The sequence below is a fragment of the Delphinus delphis genome, chromosome 18, assembly GCF_949987515.2.
Source record: "Delphinus delphis chromosome 18, mDelDel1.2, whole genome shotgun sequence".
Taxonomy (NCBI): domain Eukaryota; kingdom Metazoa; phylum Chordata; class Mammalia; order Artiodactyla; family Delphinidae; genus Delphinus; species Delphinus delphis.
This window is the reverse complement of record NC_082700.1, coordinates 21,320,678-21,342,168: the sequence shown is the minus strand read 5'-3', so window position 1 is coordinate 21,342,168 and position 21,491 is coordinate 21,320,678. Positions and strand designations below refer to the sequence as shown.

The following is a 21,491-nucleotide window of genomic DNA, read 5'->3' as shown; positions in this document are numbered from 1 at the left end:
ACCATCTCTGATTAAATGCAGCCTAAAACCTTTCTTCTTCTCATACTTTTTTTCCTCACTTACCACGTTTATATTGCATGCCCATTCTAGGCCGTAGGGATATGAGCAAGGTCCCTGTTTTCATGAAGCTTACAAATAATTCACAGATATTTCTAAGAGATACTTAATTTTAATATTTACTGTCTGTAATCCTTCTAGTAGTCCTGCCAGATAAGGGTATATTTGATTACTCGTCAACTGCAAGTGCTAAAATTTTTTCAAATCCACATTCTAATGGACTAAAATGTTTTACTATTACTATTCCTCTGAGAAGCTCTCTGTCCTATTGAAGCTTCCTATAAATGTACTGTCTTAAAACTAGGCATCATCAGAACCTTTTTGTATTAGTGAATCAGCTCAGCATACATCTGGTTATTCCCTCACCTGGCCTTCTCCCAGCCTTCTGTCCACCTGCTCCCAAGCTGGGCCTTCTTCTGAAACTTGTTTTTGTTATCTGACTTAGGGCCCAGTGGGTGTTTTCACAGGCAGTCCCAGCATTCCGGGCTGTTCCTGCTTCTCCTTGCCCAGAGACTTTTCTCTCTCACCCGGCAAACGTCAGCTTCCTTCTCCCCCTTGGGAGGCACTGTTTACCTCCTTCACTGCTTTACTCTCTCCCTTTCAAAAATGAAATCAGCATCTTAAGAAAATTTACCTTCTTTTGTGAAACCTGTCATTTTAAGAATAGCATAAATTGCAATCAAACGCAGCTAGAGCACAAAGGATAGATGAATGCTAAAATAGTGATATTTACATTATAAAATGACTCCTACATTGGCAGCGGATGGAAACATTTGTCATTCACTGTTTTTGTAGTTGTTTAACTCTATAGTTAATAACCAGATTAGCAAGGCAGTATTACTTAGGGTGTCTTGCTTAGGCAGGAGAATAGTCTATATGTATAAAATCAGGCATTATTGGGAAATTTGTTAATATGGGATTCAGCCTTCGTGATCTAAAAAAGGTGTCCAGTAAAGGTCATTTGTTCATATGCTTAGCCAGTATTTTTGAGTTACTTTTACATAAGAAGCATTATATGTAGCAGGGAGGTTAAAAAAAAGATCTATTGACTAAAATTTGTAGACTTCTCTTCCCCAGTCTGCCAACAGCTTAGAGCAGTAGAATTTGGCTTTTTTCAGTTCCTGTTAGATCTTACCAGTGTTCATACTTTAAAATATTTGGGGATGTTTATGCTACTTTTTTTAAATGAATTTTATATTTTCAAAATATACTAAACAATTTGAGAATTGAATTCCCACTGTAGTGCATAAATCTTAATAAAGTATAATGAAGTAACTTTAATAAGGGTGATTATGCACCATGATTATAGCCTAGTGACATTGACTTAATAGGAATTTTTTTTTCATTGTTATAAAGGAGAATGTGCTCTTCTTTGTCTCTCTCTCTGTGTGTGTGTGTGTGTGTGTGTGTGTGTGCGCGTGTGTGGAATTAGGCTAGTTGAAGGCAGGTTGATGAGCATCAAGGAGAATTAAGTGTTTTTTGAGCTATAATTGATATACAATATTATGTAAGTTTCAGGTGTACAACAAAGTGATTCACAATTTTTAAAGGTTATATTCCATTTATAGTCATTATAAGAGAATTACTTATTTTGATCTAAATTCAATAAGCTTTTAATTAGAGATGTTACTCTATTATATGGCCTATTAGGGACTGTATAGATTAACTGCTTGAACCTTTGGGTTAAAAAAAAAAGATCTGAGTTCCAGTTCTGTTTTGCCTTCTGTAAGGAAAAAGCAGGATTGAGAAGATGTAGGTAAAGCTTTTAACACAGTTTCTAGCAACATAGTAAGTGCTTTAAATGTCTGTTATTTGTTATAGTTGTCGTTTTATTAGTGTTTAAGCTCTTGGGTCTTGTAGCCCTTGAGCTTTTTCTTTGCTGGGAAAAAATGAGAGATAAAACTGACTGTTTAGGGCTTCCCTGGTGGCGCAGTGGTTGAGAGTCCGCCTGCCGATGCAGGGGACACAGGTTCGTGACCCCGTCCAGGAGGATCCCGCATGCCGCGGAGTGGCTGGGCCCGTGAGCCATGGCCACTGAGCCTGCGCGTCCGGAGCCTGTGCTCCGCAGCAGGAGAGGCCGCGGCAGTGAGAGGCCCGCATACCCCAAAAAACAAACAAAAAAAACAACAAAAAAACTGACTCTTTAAATAATAATTCTAGAAAGATTGGGAATTCATTGAGTCCTAGTCTTCTAAGAATGTGAATGTGTATTCTAAACTGTCCTGAAATGGTGGTAATAATTAGCAACACGTATTTTTTTTTAATGGTTTGTAAAACAGGGCCTAGCTGTGTCTAAATGATCACATAGTAATATTTTTCTATTACTTCTTGAAAATAACACCATGTTTTTAAATTTTCTGAAAAAGTTAAGACCCAATTTTTTAAATGGTTGGGACAGCAAAACTTTTAGCTTCCTCCCAGTCCAGCATAAAACCTCTGTGTGTAGTTTGCTGTTCAGCTGTACAAACCAAATATTTGCAAATTAATTTATTTTGTACAAGCCTAGTTTTAAACCTCATTTTGACTTTGAAGGCATGTTGAGGTCAGTGATGTTTAATTTGGTGCTTTGTTCAGTGATGAAGTGGAGTTGCAAATTGTTCTGACGCTTCATGAGATAATGTTAAATGGATTATTTAATGTTAAGTAAAGAACCCTGCTAAATTATTTTAAACTATTCAGGTTAGTTAAAGTATTTTAAGATTTAGTTCTTTAAGAATATGTTATATTTTCAGTCCACAGATTAACCTTTTGAGGTGTTTTGTTTTGTTTTAATCTATTTATTTATTTATGGCCGCATTGGGTCTTCGGTGCTGCGCGTGGGCTTTCTCTAGTTGCGGCGAGCGGAAGGCTACTCTTTGTTGCGGTGCGTGGGCTTCTCATTGCTGTGGTTTCTCTTGTTGTAGAGCGTGGGCTCTAGGCATGTGGGCTTCAGTAGTTGTGGCATGCTGGCTCAGTCGTTGTGGCTCACGGGCTCTAGAGCTCAGGCTCAGTAGTTGTGGTGCACGGGCTTAGTTGCTCCGCGGCATATGGGATCTTCCCAGACCAGGGCTCGAACCCGTGTCCCCTGCATTGGCAGGCAGATTCTTAACCCCTGTCCCACCAGGGAAGTCCCACCTTTTGAGTTTTGAATCATAAAGATATCTTCTTTTAATTAAAACAAAACGCTTAGACTTGACTTTTTAAATGTATAATAAAAAGGTTAAATTTTAATGTGAGCTTTTTATTTTTTAAAAAGTTAATTCAGTGTTTTCCTTTACATATTTAAAAGATTAAATACTTTGAGGATAAAAATGGCATGAGTCATGACACTCTATGGATGATGAAATTGGCTTTTAGAACTTTTGTATTAGAATTGAAAGGAAAGTATGCCACATGAACCTGAATCGGGATGCAGTGGCTGAAAATAAATTCTAGTGTAAGAGCATGACAAGAATAAGCTACCGTTTATAAAAATGCACTTACCTGAACAGACTGAAACCCCAAGGAATTTTCAAATTGTGAAGTAAGGGGAACAATCATTTAATGTAGAAGGAAGAAGCTAGCGCATGCCTCCCTCCTTGAAAGCCTATAAGATCAAATTGTGGAGTGAGGTGATTGAATCAGGAAAGATAATTTAGTGGCAGCATAACAGGTAGATTACCATTTAGAGAGGCCAAACCCCTGAGAACTGATTGCATTAAGGGGACGGGGCTAAGGTTAGAGCACAGAGAGGTGTTCAGAGACAGGTTGCCACTTGGTTATGGGGGGGGGTTTCCGCCCTTTTTTCAAGGAATTACACATGCTTAGTTCTACCTCTTTGTAAACATTCCTATATCTGTCTTCAATCATTCTTTTCTCTCTAAACGCTTATCTCTTTGTCACTTTGAGACATCTTCTCAGCTTGGAGGAGTGATTTCTGCCCAGTCTTTTTCGCCTCACCTGTTACAAGTTTGGATTGCCCTGCTCCAGCTTACCCTCAAGTGCACATCTTGGAGTTAATCTTTACTTCGTAGCAGCACGCAGTCAGTTGTCATAATATCAACCCCCTGTCCCTCTTCAGTCCTGCAGATAATCTGTTATAGATAAACGTTTGTTTAATGTTTGTCTTCCACTAATCAAGTCTTTTCTTCAGAGAGAGGCACCCAGTAGTCATTTGCTGGATGATTGCCTGTAAGAGGCTCCTTCTGAAGTCTGGTCATGGCACAGCTGGAGCCATGCGGGTGCAGATGTGGGAGAACAGTGGATTAAGCTGGAGAGATAGCAGGGACTTGATCCCATAGGGACATGCAGTCATGTAAAGGAGCTTATGTGTCACCCAAGAACAGTTAAGAGGCCATTGAAGAATTGTTAGCCCAAGTCCATCTTTGGGTGGACATCTCCCTTCTAGACCTCTGGCTAGTGCCTTCTTCCTGGTTCATAGAAAGTATATTTGGCCCATGAAAAGCAAAGTAACAAACTACATATGATTTATGGTGACATATACAGTAAGTTTCTAAAGACATTTCTAAAGTACTTTTTTTACACTTCATAAAATAATGAATTTATGTATTTAAAGGATATATATGGATTTATGAATAATTGGAAGGATTAAAATATTTATATTTTAATACAGAAATGGCTATACTCAATTTGGGGATCATAGTTAAAAATAAAACCTGTAGTATTTGTAGCTTTCAAATTAAAAAAGCAATTGGTAGATATTTAATATCTTCTGAGGAATTGGGTATTATATCCCTAAAAATAGGCAGAAATAAACAGAAATAACTCCAACCAAGTAATTAAATAATAAGAATGTTATAAAAGCAGGTACCTTTTATACTGCAAGTTGTGCCTTTGAAGGAATTTTATTTTTTTTTTTAACGTCTTTATTGGAGTATAATTGCTCTACAATGGTGTGTTCGTTTCTGCTTTATAACAAAGCGAATCAGCTGTACATATACATATATCCCCATATCCCCTCCCTCTTGCGTCTCCCTCCCACCCTCCCTATCCCACCCCAGCTTACCATTCCCACTCCCTGTGTCCTCAAGTCCATTCTCTAAGTCTGCATCTTTATTCCTGTCCTGCCCCTAAGTTCTTCAGAAGCTTTTTTTTTTTTTAGGTTCCATATATATGTGTTAGCATACAGTATTTGTTTTTCTCTTTTGAAGGAATTTTAAATGAACATTTTTAGTTCCTGTTCTGTTGAACCAAAGAATTTAAAGTCCCATTAAAATAAAGTAATACGATGTTCAACATGTATTATTTTTAAATGACCAACATTTTTAAGGCTTTCAAACTAAGAAATGATTTTTCGTTTTCCTTTAAGAAAGTATACTTCCTTTTCTGATTATGAAAGTGATTGATGCTTATTGCAGAAAATTGAGAAAGCATGTGGAAATCTTAAATGCATTCATTTTGCTCTCTTTCTTCCCATTCTTTCATGTTAAGTTCCATTTTCTTTAAAAACCCACCTTCTTTTTTTTGTCTGTATCAAGTAGATAATCTTCTAACATGGTTCTCAGTTTCTTTGCTGTGACCATTGCATTTCACTAGTTCCTTTTGGGTTCATTTTACTTTTTGCTGAAATGAATCCTTGAGTAGTTCTCTCAGTGAGGCCCTGTGAATGATAAACTTTGTTTTTGTACAAAAATACTTTCATTTCACTCTTACTCTTCAATTATAATTTAGCTAGACATGGTTGGCAATTTTTTTTCTATAGTACTTTAAATATATTCTTGTATTCTGATGTCTTGCTGATGAGAAGTCTAGAGGTACAGTGGTATCTTCTGTCCTTTAAAAAATCGTCACTTTGATTAAAAAAAAAAGTCGTTTTGAAAGCTACACCATTTTCCCCCTTAAAACATTTTTTAGATTTACTGTGCTCATATACCAAAGAATTAATTTTTAAAATAAGAAGTAAATGGTTGAATGTGAGTCACTGGGTATGGTAATATTTAGTCCAAAACAAAATCTCCTCAGATTGCTATTTGAATATATATATTTATAATATGCTATATACCTAGTGTCATAGGTTTATTTTATGGTTCTTTTTCCAAAAGTGATGTTTTTAATTATATTTTAATTTAGATGGCTGGAGTCCTACAGTTGGACAACCAATGCTGTCCAATAGAAAGTTCTGTGATGATGGAAATGTTATTTATATGCACTGTCCATTAAAGCAGCTACTAGCCACTAGATCCTGAATGCTGATGTGTCATCTTTTTATCATACTTTAATCTCATCAAATGAATAGAAGTTTTGGATTAATACCTTGATTAGTTTTAGACCATATAACTTAAGATAATTCATTTTTACATGCAAATTTTTTTCTAGAAATTTAAAGCTGATTAGCTTCTTTGTTTTAAAACTTAAAGTTTGACTGCAAAGTATAGGTTTAGAAGGAAGTTGTAGAATTAAATGACATGGTTTGTATGTTTAGCTTATGGTCTGGTTTCTACATTATTGTCATATTCAGTGTGTTTTTGAAGTATTAAGACTGATGTATCTTCTTTATATATTAAGTATTAGTCTTGAAGAATTATAGGAATAACTCTTCACGTTTCACCCAGTAAACAATGTTTGTAAGTTTGTTAATAATGCCTTCTGTTTTTCAGATTACAAATAGAAGAATCTTCCAAACCTGTGAGGCTATCACAGCAACTAGACAAAGTTGTGACAACCAATTACAAACCTGTTGCTAATCATCAATACAATGTAAGTCTTCATGTCTTTCTTCACTCTGTTCTGTCTTTAATATCACAAACTCTTAGGTTTTGAAAGGACCTTGGCAGTCACATAACTTGCTGTCAGGCGCTTGAGTTATCCAGACTTAGTGAGGAAGATAACAGTTGGCCAAGCATAGAAAAGATATTCACTGTGTATCCTAAATCATACGATGAGAAGAAGGCAACCACTGTTCAAATGACTCCTGAAAAGTTTTTCAAAGAAATAAAACACTTCATTTTTCAATGTTTCTAATGTTTTAGTGTCCTTAATAAATATTAGTTTTGCTGTTTTTTCTCAATACCTTTATTACTGAGAGTTTTTAATGTTTTGACAAAAATTTTAAAGGCCATGAAACAATGATAATTTTTCCCATTGATTATTAAGATGGCTTTGCATAGTTTCAACTTTTATGGGCATTTTTATGGCCTCACACTACCATTCAAAGCAAGGACTGCCTGTGTGTATGTGTGTGTGTGTGTGTGTGTGTTTAAACCTCTTTTATTGAAGTATATCATATATACTATATTTATTATATATATACACAGCATATATATACACACACACAGTATGTATTTTCTGTGTGTATAAAATATGTATACACATGTATACATACTATGTGTACTTTGTGCCAGGCACTGTTCTTACTATTGTAACTACTGCTACTATCCTTATTTTACAGATGAAGTAACTGAGGCACAGAGAGGTTAGCTTACTTGAGGTCACACAGCCAGTAATGAGCCAGTCCAGGTGTTGAATCAGATAGTCTGTTTTAAGAGCCTTACTTTTTTTTTTTTAATTGAAGTATAGGTGATTTATAATATTGCATTAGTTTCAGGTGTCCAGCAAAGTGATGTGGTTATGCACATTGTAGGTTATTACAAGATACTGAATATAGTTCTCTGTGCTATACAGTAGGTCCTTGCTGTTTGTTTTATATATAGTAGTGTGTATCTGTCAATCCCATACTCCTGATTTATCCCTCCCCCTACTTCCCCTTTGGTGACCATAAGTTTGTTTCCTGTGTCTGTGAGTAGGAGCCTTACTCTTAATGAACCACTGTGCTGTGTTGTTGCACATTATTAGCAGTGCTAAAAGGGCTAAGGGTTCTGGGTCTTGAAGTACCTGCAGCGTCAGGAGAAATGTGATGATTTTCTGAAAATAAAAGGAAGCCTAAGTTAAGTCAAGTAGCAATTAAGAGTTGATAACCTGTGTCCTCCTTTGTTGCTTAAGATTCCCCTTGATACTGAGTTTAGGAAGAAATAAACACTCTTTAAGACTGGCCTTAAGTTCCAGGCTTATTCAGTGACGCAGATAGTATCTGCCAAACCACTGCTTTATGATATTTGAATTTCTTTTGGTTATTTTATGTGAAAGGTAGCAAATGCAAGTGCCTCCAGGACCAAGCAGGCATCTCTCTGGGTGGGGTGCTGAAATTTAAGAAGATAAGTGGTAGAGACTGATGAACTGGAGTGTATGTGCCCCTTCTAAAGACATTCAGATATTAAAAATTGCTACACTGTGTGGATTTAGTCAAGCAAGTCACAATTCAGCTGCATGCATGCAGGCTTTCGTTTTATGGCCTCTGGTTATGTGTCGGGAAAAATAAACTAAAAAAGAGGATAGGCAAGATAAGTGGGGACAAACATAAGATAATCCAAGAGAGGTATTTTTATGATGTCTGTTGATTGAGACAAGTAAGTAGAAGTCTCCTTCTTTGTCCTCTTCTATTCCAGTCTTTTCTACTCTTAGATGGGAATACATACAACCTTCTGGAGCCAAGTGGAAACAGAGAAGTGAAATAGGATAGGTCTTACTTGTCTTTGCCTCTCTTCTTCATTAATATGCTTCTCCTGTAGCCCCTGACTGTGCTTTTTTCTCCACTTACGGGTCAGGCTTCTGTATACCTGTTTCTACTCTTGTGTAAGTTTTTATTGCAGTGAGGACAAGGAAGACCACACCTTCCATAGGCTATAAAAAGATATAGCCTTTCTGGAGAGAAGTTTGGTAATTTGTGTCAAAAGCACTATAAAAGGATACATCCTTTGATCTAGCAGTCTTGTATCTAAGAATTTATCATAGTAAGACAAGTGGCCAAAGATGTATATGCAATAGTGTTTCTCCCTATTGCTTAAGATAGGAAAAGGTCAGAAACACTTGTCCCAAAATAAGGATTAGTTCAGTACTTTAAGTTGTTATTTTTTGATGGTAGGCTCTAGAGTGATTTTATCCTAATTTTCCTCTTTATGAAATCTTTTTTGAATTGTTGGAATTGTCACAGTGAGCATGTATTGTCTGAATTGTTACAGTGGGCAGTAAAACTTTTCTGTTGGAATGGGAAAGGGAAGAAAGCTAGGGAAGAGTGTTAGTACTTAGCCATGACAATGTCCTTCCACAGTTATCTAAGGTTTGTCTTCTGTCAACAAAAATAATATTTTTTTAATGCCTGCTTTATGCCTGAGATACCTACTCTTGGTGAACCAAATAAATAAAATTCCTGTCTTCACGGAAGAAAGAAGAAGAAGCTACCACTTCTTTCAATTTCTCTGGTCATGCCTTTTCAGACCCCATTTGGGGTATAATCTATATTTCCTTTGACCTAGTGAGTCCACATTTGTATATTATAATTGTTTTTTCTTAAATTCCATTATAAGGGTCACTCTTGTTATACTACCACATACCATCATTTCTGAGGCAAAAGGAAAATCTCTCTTAGGTCAGTCAAAGCCGGCACCTTTGCTTAGTATTAAAGCTCTGACCTCTATCTAATTCATATACAGAGTGACATTGGCACTATATCTACCTGTCAGGTATAGAAGATACATTCCAATGTCATTTTTAGAATGTTTTTCATTGCTTTCTTTCTACTGCTAAAATAAATACAAATATATTGTATATTCTAAACCACTCATTAGGATATAAACCTATCCCATCTCAAGAGGGAGGGGATGTGGGGACAAGTGTGTGCATATGGCTGGTTCGCTTTGTTGTGCAACAGAAACTAACACGGTATTGTGAAGCAATTATACTCCAATAAAGATCTATTTAAAAAAAAGAAAAAAAAAGCCATCACATCCACTTTAAAGACTCTTTTTAACATTAAGTGACATCTCAGTTCATGGTAACAGCCTTCGTTAAGGTTGTCATAGCGTAAATGAGTCGTTAATATTAACGTAATTACAGTGATGAGTCATATAGTAATCTTTGATTAACAGAGATTGACTGTAACTTACCACATTATGTTATTTGAATGTTTAGTGAATTTCTTCCATGGGATTGTATCAAAATGGGTGAAGGCACCTGCATAGCTTTTAAAAGGATATTCAGTATTATAATGCCAACTGTAAGAAGAGTATAAAACTTTTGTTATTATTGTCAGGAACATTAATTTTTAAGTGATTGAGAAACTTCAATGTAGTTCATTCAACAAGAATGACTTAGAGATTATGTAATCAAGATGTTCAGTTTTATTTATTTATTAAAAAAAATTTTTTTTAATTAATTTATTTTTGGCTGCGTTGGGTCTTTGTTGCTGCGCGCGGGCTTCCTCTAGTTGTGGTGAGCGGGGGCTACTCTTCATTGCGATGCACGGGGGTTCTCGTTGCAGTGGCTTCTCTTGTTGCAGAAGACAGGCTCTAGGTGCGCGGGCTTCAGTAGTTGTGGTGCACGGGCTTATTTGCCCCACGGCATGTGGGATCTTCCCGGACCAGGGCTCAAACCTGTGTCCCCGGCATTGGCAGGTGGATTCTTAACCACTGTGCCACCAGGGAAGTACTGAGATATTCAGTTTTTTGTGGTTTTTTTAAACATCTTTATTGGAGTATAATTGCTTTACAATGGTGTGTTAGTTTCTGCTTTATACCAGAGTGAATCAGCTATACATATACATATATCCCCATATCTTCTCCCTCTTGCATCTCCCTCCCACCCTCCCAATCCCACCCCTCTAGGTGGTCACAGACCACCGAGCTCATCTCCCTGTGCTATGCAGCTGCTTCCCACTAGCTATCTATTTTACAGTTGGTAGTGTATATATGTCCATGCCACTCTCTCACTTCGTCCCAGCTTAACCTTCCCCCTCTCTGTGTCCTCAAGTCCCTTCTCTACGTCTGCGTCTTTATTCCTGTCCTGCCCCTAGGTTCTTCAGAACCTTTTTATTTTTTTTTTTAAGATTCTGTGTATATGTGTTAGCATATGGTATTTGTTTTTCTCTTTCTGACTTGCTTCACTCTGTATGACAGACTCTGGGTCCATCCACCTCACTACAAATAACTCAATTTCGTTCTTCTTATGGCTGAGTAATATTCCATTGTATATGTGTGCCACATCTTCTTTATCCATTCATCTGTCGATGGACACTTAGGTTGCTTCCATGTCCTGGATATTGTAAATAAAGCTGCAGTGAACATTGTGGTACATGACTTTTTTTGAATTATGGTTTTCTCAGGGTATATCTATTTAGGTCTTCTGCCCATTTTTGAATTGGGTTGTTTGTTTTTTTGACACTGAGCTGCATGAGCTGCTTGTAAATTTTGGAGATTAATCCTTTGTCAGTTGCTTCATTTGCAAATATTTTTTCCCATTCTGAGGGTTGTCTTTTCATCGTGTTTATGGTTTCCTTTGCTGTGCAAAAGCTTTTTTTTTTTTTTTTGCGGTACACGGGCCTCTCACTGTTGTGGCCTCTCCTGTTGCGGAGCACAGGCTCTGGACGCACAGGCCCAGCGGCCATGGCTCACGGTCCTAGCCGCTCCGCGGCATGTGGGATCTTACTGGAACAGGGCACGAACCCATGTCCCCTGCATCGGCAGGCGGACTCTCAACCACTGTGCCACCAGGGAAGCCCCTGTGCAAAAACTTTTAAGTTTCATTAGGTTCCATTTGTTTATTTGTGTTTTTATTTCCATTTCTCTAGGAGGTGGGTCAAAAAGGATCTTGCTGTGATTTATGTCAAAGAATGTTCTTCCTATGTTTTCCTTTAAGAGTTTTATAGTGCCTGGCCTTCCATCTAGGTCTTTAATCCATTTTGAGTTTATTTTTGTGTATGGTCCTGGGGAGTGTTCTAATTTTATTCTTTTACATGTAGCTGTCCAGTTTTCCCAGCACCATTTATTGAAGAGGCTGTCTTTTCTCCATTGTATATTCTTGCCTCCTTTATCAAAGATAAGGTGACCATAGGTGTGTGGGTTTATCTCTGGGCTTTCTATCCTATTCCGTTGATGTATATTTCTATTTTTGTGCCAGTACCATACTGTCTTGATTACTGTAGCTTTGTAGTATAGTCTGAAGTCTGGGAGCTTGATTCCTCCAGCTCTGTTTTTCTTTCTCAAGATTGCTTTGGCTATTCGGGGTCTTTTGGGTTTCCATACAAATTGTGAAATTTTTTGTTCTACTTCTGTGAAAAATACCATTGGTAGTTTGATAGGGATTGCATTGAATTTGTAGATTGCTCTGGGTAGTATAGTCATTTTCACAGTGTTGATTCTTCCAATCCAAGAACATGGTATATCTGTCTCTCCATCTGTTTGTATCGTCTTTAATTTCTTTCATCAGTGTCTTATAGTTTTCTGCATACAGGTCTTTTGTTTCCTTAGGTGGCTTTATGATGTCCAGTTTTAAATTCAATATGAGGTTGAAATGTTCTCAAACTTTTGCCAGGTGGAGCTATATAAACATGAAGCCCAGTATTTCATTTTAACAGTTGAGGTTCTTTTAATGCAATTTTCAGGACAGAAATAAGGGGGGAAAAATTTGTACAAAAAATTTTAAAGGAGGTGGAAATGACATATATATTTGTAAAAGAATATCCATACATACATTTGATCAGAAAGAAACCACTTTGCATTTACCCCCAGAAACATTTTCACTCACCTGTGACACCTAGATAAATTTACGTTTGGTATATATGATCATCTCCAAATATTTGAATTCCTACTTTGTACATAGAGCTTTTCTAAGCATTAAATTTAAATTTATCTCTTTGCTTCACAAACTATCTGGGATATGATACCTACTATTCTTGCCATTCAGAAAGCATTTTGGGAGCCAAAAAGAATGATATTAGTAGCATTATCTCTTAGAATAGTCCTTCCTTGAAAGCTTGGCCGTGAAAACTCACCCTTTAGTAGGATGTGACCTGTCAGGTTTCTCCCTTCGTGGCCTTTGCTCTGCCTTATTAGATCATCATTAAGTTTCTGAAACTTTTTCCAGAGAAAGTTTTTTGAAACACTAATTTTATGAGAATCTCCTTGAAAAAAAGAGTTGTGTAAAAAGAATTGTGTGTTAAAAGAACTTGTAGATTCTGATTATATCCTCCCCCTTCAATATTGACACTGCATTTAATATACTAAAGTTGGGAACCTCTAGGAATTTGTTTAATCCTGCATTTTGTAAACATTTGAACATCACATTCCCCATCCCCCATCCTTTCACGTAGCAAAAACAAACTATGAAAAATAATGGCTGTCAAAATAGGATTTACAAAAGGGCCCATTGGGGGAGGGGGAGATTTTGGAGCTTATATTTTTCTTGGTTTTTACCTAATAAAGGAAAGAAATTGAGCTCTAGAAATATTTACAATGGGGATTGACCTTGGTACCCTTATGCAGTCCCTGTGCTAATCAGTCATTTTTCATTAGAGGAGTAGAAGTTGTACAACGCAAGGACTTCCCTGGCTGTTAGGTGGTTAAGACTCCAAGCTTCCATCGCAGGGGGCACAAGTTCGATCGCTGATCGAGGAACTAAGATCCCACATGCCACATGGTGTGGCCAAAGAAAAAAGAAAGAAATTGTGCAACACAGAGGGATTGGCATTGGTGCTTTCAGCACCTCACGCTTTTGTTTTCAGCATTTTAGGTTTGGTGCTAAATTTAAGGATTTACAGATTATAGTATCTATTATTAACTAAATTCAATCTCAAAAAGTGAATAAATGGCTTAAAAAGATTCCAACAAAGAAACTGTAGATTAAAGATAATAGTAATGAAGCAAATATATATCAACATGAAAGTGGCGAAACTGACACTTCTCTTCTAAAACCGTCTCTTGGAATTCCCTGGTGGTCCACTGTTTAAGACTCGGCACTTTCACTGCTGTGCGCCCAAGGTTCGATCCCAGGTCGGGGAGCTAAGATCCCGTGAGCCGTGTGGCATGGCAAAAAAAAAAAAATCTCTTTTATTAGTCACTTTGTGAGGTAGAAACAGTGATGACGTGATCAAATCTGACAAGAACTTGGCCCTCCCGGAAAGGAAATTATCATTCTAAATATGGCTTGTGATCCCCTGTCTTTAATGATTCAATTAGTGTCTATCATGGAAGAAGAAACAACTCCAGATATTTCAAGCCGAAAGGGACTTAAAGTAGGGAACTGGTTACAAATGGTTTACAGAATGGAATAACAAAAATGGAAGGGCTGAGGTTGCCAGAGATGAGGAAGCTGCTGCTTCCAGAGGTGCTTCCACAGCACAAGAGAAGAAAACCGCCCTTCCTCCTGCTTCCTTCTTCCATTGGCAGAGCCCCAGCTGGGAACAGGCTGGCAGGGGGGGGTCTCGGAAGTGTGGCCTGCAGTCCCCTGACGCCGCCACCACCGCCGCCAAGGCTGGGAGCTGAAGGCTTATTGGAAATAATTTGACATAGTGACCCTTGACCTTTGTGTTGTACCGTAAGTTGTATTAGCTGTTGCTGGTTCAAAGCCATCACAGTTTGCAATTCATTTAAAGACTAAGCCTCCAGAACATGAAGACGGATCCACTGTATTTTGAGAGCAGAACAAAAAAAAGTGTTTTGTAATTTTGACCAATTAAATTAAAACTTATTCCTAAAATAGTTTTATTTTTATTTCATCTCTTTAAATTTTTTGTTCTTGTATGCTTTATAAAGATAACTGTGCATATTAATACAGAATACATTTTTTAATAATTTACAAATATATATTCATATAGTTCTTGCTTTACATTTTTTACTGATTGGGATTTCCCCAGTGGTCCAGTGGGTAAGACTCAGCGCTTTCACTGCTGAGGGCCTGGGTTCCGTTCCTGGTCAGGGAGCTAAGATCCCACAAGCTGCGTGGCGAGGGAAAAAAAAATTTTTTTTACTGATAGAGTTGTATAATCAAAATATAGAGTCGGCTGACGTGTAAGATTCCTTTCAGCTCCCTCCATCCCTGATTGCAAGTAAGGGTGCTTGTGTATGTGTGTTCTGGTTGACGTTGTGGACATCATCATCCAGCCTGTGTAAATGTCACAGTATTCTTATATGTAGTCTCCATCTTATGACCTTTCTCATAAGGACTCCCTTTTCTCATAAGGATTTGTGTCTTCTCTTGTCTAGACAGTGGTTCGCAATGCTGGCTGTACACTAGAATCACCTGGGAAGCTTTTAAAAAGAAAAATACCTCCAGAGATCGATTGTATTGATCTACTATGGAGGCCAACTGTCTTAAATTTTTAAGTTCCCTAGGTAATTCTAGCATTCCGCCACTGATCCACAGTTACAGGCATTTTTTATAGCTCTGTCTGCCATCTCCTGTTGGGGTGGGGAGCAAAAATGATGCCCGGGAGACCAGGAAGTCTCTTTCCACTAAACCTAAGGCTTTTAAAAAGGCTTAGTATCTTCTCGTCTCTGTTATCATCAATCCCCCTCTATGCCCCACCCACCCCAGCTTGAAAAAAGATTTCTCTTTCCCTTTTTTTTCCTGGCAAGAGCTCTTAGTCTGAAAATGATAGAGAATTAGAAAAATTGAACTAGAAAACTACTGTTGGAGGTAATAGAACTATTACATAAAATCTTGACATAAACCCCCAGGAACTAAAAAGAAAATTTATTTTATGCATACTCTGTTTCCTTCTGTGTGGCAACCAACTGTGTTAGTCTTCAGAGCTACGGTTGTTGGCAGTAGGGGGGGTTTTGCTTGGCTTTTTGTTTTGTTCTCAGGTATCTGTATGAATTTGGAATTTTGCTGATTAAAATGGATGCCTGCAGGACTGTATCTAAAGGCCTTTCGGCAATATTTGCCGAATATATCGGGTAGTATATAGTGTAGTATAAGGATACATGCTTTGTTCATTTGAATTTGCACACCAAGGACTGATCAACTCTAAAGAAATAATTTCCTCCTAAGAGATAACAACACACTAAGCAGAAACAGGAGCATTGGGGGTGGGGGGGAGTCTTTCATAAGGATTTAAAATGCAAACCATGTTATTCAAGGCTGTCATGCTCACTTTAAAAGTTAAAATACAAGCCTCCACAAAGACTGCCTTGACAAAACAATCAAAATATTTCTGCAAACAACAATCTAGAAATTTACAGACATTTGTATTATAATACTTTAATTGGCAGTGGGTGGCATTTATAATTTTAGTCAGTGATTATTGTTTCAGTAATGATGGTTGAACAGCTCTATACCACATCCACAATGGATTTTCAACATTTGGTTGCGTTTTTAGTCTTGAATAATTTGCTTTTCATTTTGAAAGTAAAATTGTATATGATGGATTTTTTGGATTGTAAAAATTTGTAACTAGAGATTAAATTTAACGTTCTTTCTGAATTGACATTTATTTCTATGCAGCTGGTTACACTGTAGTCTGTGGTCATTGGGGGCAGATATAAGATCAGTAATTAAAATTCATATAATATAAAAGCTATTTCTAGTCCAGTAACTCTCCTACTAATATTTTGTGGTAGCTGCTAAAAAGTTAGAAAATATGACTGCTTTGAGTGTCATCTCCTTATAATGCCAGTACAAAACAAAATGCCCAAAGGGAAAAGAGCTAAAATGAGAAGAAATAGCATTATCTCAAAACAGTAGTCTTCTCCTAAACTAGTTCATATCATTTGTAGCTTATTTGTAGAATTAATTTTATTTGTAGTACAAAGTTGTAAGTGCAATATTAAGATTGGCATTTCTACACTGTTTGGCTTAAAAGAGAAAATTTACCTCAGGGATCTTAAGTTTTGTCCTGAGTATAAGTTATTAATAACTAAATGATCATGGAAGTAATTTCAGTCCCTTTTTATAGTTACACATATATTGGAACTACCTGATACCACAGAGCAGAATTTGGGTTATAAGCCTGTCTTGGACATTATCAAAAAAGATTTAAATAATGCGGTACTGCAGAAATTTTGTTTTAAAACAATCTTTTCTGTAAGTTATCCTATAGTACAGGCCCTGAGGGCATTAAAGAGATATATGTCTGGGTTTTCAGATTACACTTCTAAGTGTTTTTTTTTCTTTTGCAAATATTTGATTGATTGATTGAAGTATGGTTGATTTACAATGTTGTGTTAGTTTCAGGTGCGCTTTTAAGTGTTTTTATTTCACTAGTCAAAAGTAAAGTTAGGCTGCACTGTCCCCTGGGTTATTGAGCCATTGATAGACATGGTTAACACAGAAAGACAAGCATACAAGTCTAGTCTGTTTTCTCCACAGTTTAAAGAAGGAAAGCAGCAATGTTAAATACAGTGTTTTGAGATTGAAACATGTAAACCAAGATTTTAAAAAAAATTTCTGTGTAGAATTGGTGCTTTTCTCAGTACTCATTAACATTACAAATCACAACCTAATCTGACTCTTAATCTTATCCTCAGTATTTTTTTAATATCTATTTATTTGTATTATTATTTGGCGGGTCTTAGTTGTGGCACACAGGATTTTTCGTTGCAGCACACAGGCTTCTCTCTACTTGTGGCGCGAGGGCTCCAGAGCGTGTGGGCTCAGTAATTGCGGTGCATGGGCTTAGTTGCCCTGAGGCATGTGGGATCTTAGTTCCCCGACCAGGGATCAAACTGGCGTCCCCTGTGTTGCAAGACGGATTCTTAACCACTGGATCACCAGGGAAGTCCCTTATTCTCAATATTGATTTTGAAGTTTCTTTCTAATTTATTCTAAATTCTTTTCTTCAGTCCTTTTGGGTCTGACATATGGCTTTAGGGTTGGGACAACTTGATAACAAACACTTAAGTTTTTCTCTCCACTGCCAGCTAGAATGTATGCCCTCTCTGAACTGGGCCATCTTGCTTTACCAGCACGTTTCTTTACTTGAAAACATTTTTGTTCATCTTCCTAGCTTCTCGAGTCTTTTTTTTTTTTTTTTTTTTTGCGGTACACAGGCCCCTCACTATCGTGGCCTCTCCCGTTGTGGAGCACAGGCTCCGGACGCGCAGGCTCAGCGGCCATGGCTCACGGGCCCAGCCGCTCCGTGGCATGTGGGATCTTCCCGGACCGGGGCACGAACCCGTGTTCCCTGCATCGGCAGGCGGACTCTCAACCACTGCGCCACCAGGGAAGCCCTCGAGTCATTTTACACAAGGAAGAGATGGCTAAAGGTGGAAGCTGAATATACCATAACTTCTGTTTCCTATTTCCTTAATTTAACTTTTTCCATCTTCTTTCAGCATAAATTAAAGCTGGGACAGAAGAGAAGACAGAATATCATACAACTGTAGCTCCACACTTAGAGTCCAAAGCCTAGCACTGGTCTTTTGCTAGGTCCCCACTTCTTTGTCTTGTTTTTCTTGAGGACCAATGGCTTTTCCCTAAATGAGATCCCACATCCCACTCAAGCCTGCGGGAAGGGAATAGGCTTTCCCCACTCCTCCTTAGTCTGATTCTATCTCCCTCTATTTTCTAGATACCAAGTTAAGTTTCTCTTAGTCCCCACTTGGTCAGAGTAAAAGGCTATAACATCTTCATACCGTGGTCCAGACTTTCATACTCTTTTACCAGGCCCTTCTTTCTAGACTGTCCATCACAGTGGACAAAGCAAACCCTTTCAAATACAGTGCACCTGTGGAAGGGAATGTCAGGATGCAAACTAAGTACAAATGTAAGTAGGGGGAAATAATGACATATTTGAGACCTTGGTCAGCAAAGCAAGGCTTAAAGATTAATCCCTTAAGGCATTCCATGATCTCATTCTTCTTTTTAACCCAAAGACTGTTTGGATTTGTGGGTTTTGTCCTGGTTTGTCGTGATTTCTTTCTCCATCATACAGCCACTGTCTTAGTTCTTTCTATCCTTCTTTTGACCCGAGAGAAAGAAAATTCTTCCTTGAGTGGCCCTCAGGTAGATCTCTGTTGGTCTTGGCTATCTCTGCGGCCTCCTTTCTCTCAGAATTGGGGCAGAATCTGTAATTCTGCCTTTTTGCTTAAGTGCATTTTTTTTTCATCTGTTCTTCCATCTTCCTCAAATTGAGAAGGCATGGATTTCCCCCTTGGTCATGGGTTTCTCTGGTCTCTCCCCTCTGCAGTCTTGCTTCTAGCTCTTCTAGTCACTCTGCTCTTTAGCAATTCCTTTGTAGCTGCCCACAGTTGTTTTCTTTCAGGCTCTTTCCACCCAGAAAATCTTGAGACTAGCTAGATTTCATTCCTCCCCAACAATACAGTCTGTGCCATGCATTTGCACTTTTTTTCAGCATCATGATCTTGTTCTAGGTAGCTCTGTGCTCTCTATTACTACATTACTACTATTACTACATTTAAAATGCTCAAGGCCCTGTCTGTACATTTTAATACACAAGCCCTAAGAAAGGGATACCTTTTGAAAGAGAGTGTCTTATTTGCCCCATATTTTAGTGCAATACCAAGCACCTAATCTATGCTTAATCTGTTGAGGAGATGAATGGGTTTTGAGTTTTACTCCCAAGATGTACATATCATAAAAATTAAGACATTCAATTTAGTCCTTTTTCCTTGTATAGCTCCTAATTTTATCTAATTGAAGGACAGATACTTGTTGTCAGTTACTTCTTGCCTCTAATTTGAAAGTCTCTGATATATTATTTAGTCTTGACATCAGTAGAAATTAGACTTTATCTTTTTACATCTCTATTGTTAAAATCCAGAGAATAAGCCTAACTATATGAAGCTGGAATTTGTGCCTAATTTAGTTGTACATTTTGAAACGTCTTTCACTGTCTTTGAAGCTAGTCTCTAGATTATAGAGACGCACAGAAGATTGTTCTCTTGGCAGCTTTCACCCCCCCCTTCTGATGCTGTATTTACCAGGTGGGCTGCCGCAGTTTATATACATGTCCTATAACATATAGTTCCTGAGGCTTCATCAAAATAAAGTCTTTCTTGGGCTTCCCTGGTGGCGCAGTGGTTGGGAGTCCGCCTGCCGACGCAGGGGACGCGGGTTCATGCCCCGGTCCGGGAGGATCCCACGTGCCACGGAGCGGCTGGGCCCGTGAGCCATGGCCGCTGGGCCTGCGCGTCTGGAGCCTGTGCTCCGCAACGGGAGAGGCCACAACAGTGAGAGGCCCGCGTGCCGCAAAAAAAAATAAATAAATAAAATAAAGTTTTTCTTAAAAAAAAAAAATTAAAAGCTTAATCAACTGACGTGAATGCAAGTAAGTTGCACGTTTTCAATAAAAAGGTAATTTTTTTACAAATGCACATGTCTCTGGAAGGTAACACTAGGAGAGAGTTTATACACTCTCTTCATGTCACTGCTTACTTCATCTTACAGAAGAAGCAAGTTCAAAGAGGTCACACAGTTGGGAGGAGAAAAGGCCTCCTGTCACCTCCCATGTGCTTTCCTTTTTACCAATGTTCCCCAAACTTTTCATCCCTAGAGAACCTGTTCTATGATCTGCCTGCCCCTCAACCCTCTTCCTGCCCTGAAAAACTCCAATTTTGAAAGATGTTGCCTACCAAACTGCATGTAGCAGATAAACTGTTTTACTGAATTTCGGGTAATCAAAAACAAAGAACTGCAAGTTAGACTTTGTGATCAACATGAGCTAACTGGTGGCCACGCTGAACTGATACAATTTCGGTAAAGAAAGGCTTTTTGCGAGGAAGTGGACACATTATGTAAAGCTTTAGGGAATAATGAAAACGGGTTACAGATGGGCTTTAATACCTTCTTGGAGCCTTGAAGGTCTGAGGAGCCCTGGGAGCAGTGAGGACCCCAGGTACTGAACCACCAGCCTTTGACCTGCTGCTTTGCAGCTTAAAATCTAAGTGTCACGTGGAGGACTGAAAAGAGAGTGCCTGTGTTTCAGAGTGAGCATGTTGAATTAACGCTTCCATTTTTCTTTTTGCTTTTTGCACCTAGATTGAATATGAAAGGAAAAAGAAAGAAGATGGGAAACGAGCTCGAGCTGATAAACAACACGTTTTAGACATGTTGTTTTCGGCCTTTGAGAAGCATCAATATTATAATCTTAAGGACTTGGTGGACATCACAAAACAGCCTGTGGTATGTATATGCTCACATTGATCCTTTAAATACGTCCTGCTTCATTAATACAGCTTCCCTGAAGAGAAGTGTATTGTAAATGAATAAGTTCACTTGCACCTATGCTGATGTCAGGTTTTGTTTCAACACGGAAAAGATGTCTCAGTGTAGCCTTTTTCCCCCTCCCTTCCTCCCCCCCCTTTCCTCCCTTCCTTCCTTCCTTCCTCCCTCCTTCCCTCCCTTCTTTCCTCCCTTCCTTCCTCCCTTCCTTCATTTTGTTTTCTTACCTCAGCTTCATTGTTTTCAATTTTAAATACATTTAGTATCAGTAGTTCCATATGAAGAAAAGGTGGATTTGTCCTCCTTTTGACTGATCCTTGACTTTAAGCCTGAAGTCTCTTTGTTTATATCCTTTCTAGTCTGTCTTTTGTTCTCTTACCTCCCTCCAAAAAAGCTCAACTTGAAGAGTTGTATGGGTCTTTCACGGTGAATGTTTATCCCCGTTTTGTGAACTGTTCTCTGTGGATTTTTTTTTTTTTAATCAGAATCTATCTAGCACTAACATT

At 38.1% G+C, this 21,491-nt stretch overlaps 1 protein-coding gene across 1 annotated transcript in view; it reads left to right on the top strand.

Moving 5' to 3' along the window:
• Positions 1-21,491, top strand: part of GTF2F2 (general transcription factor IIF subunit 2) — a 152,262-nt gene that overhangs the window by 113,981 nt on the left and 16,790 nt on the right. The window contains exons 6-7 of the mRNA XM_059995476.1: positions 6,633-6,732; positions 20,803-20,946. Coding sequence (XP_059851459.1) covers positions 6,633-6,732; positions 20,803-20,946 — 244 coding nt within the window. The remainder of the gene's footprint in view (positions 1-6,632; positions 6,733-20,802; positions 20,947-21,491) is intronic.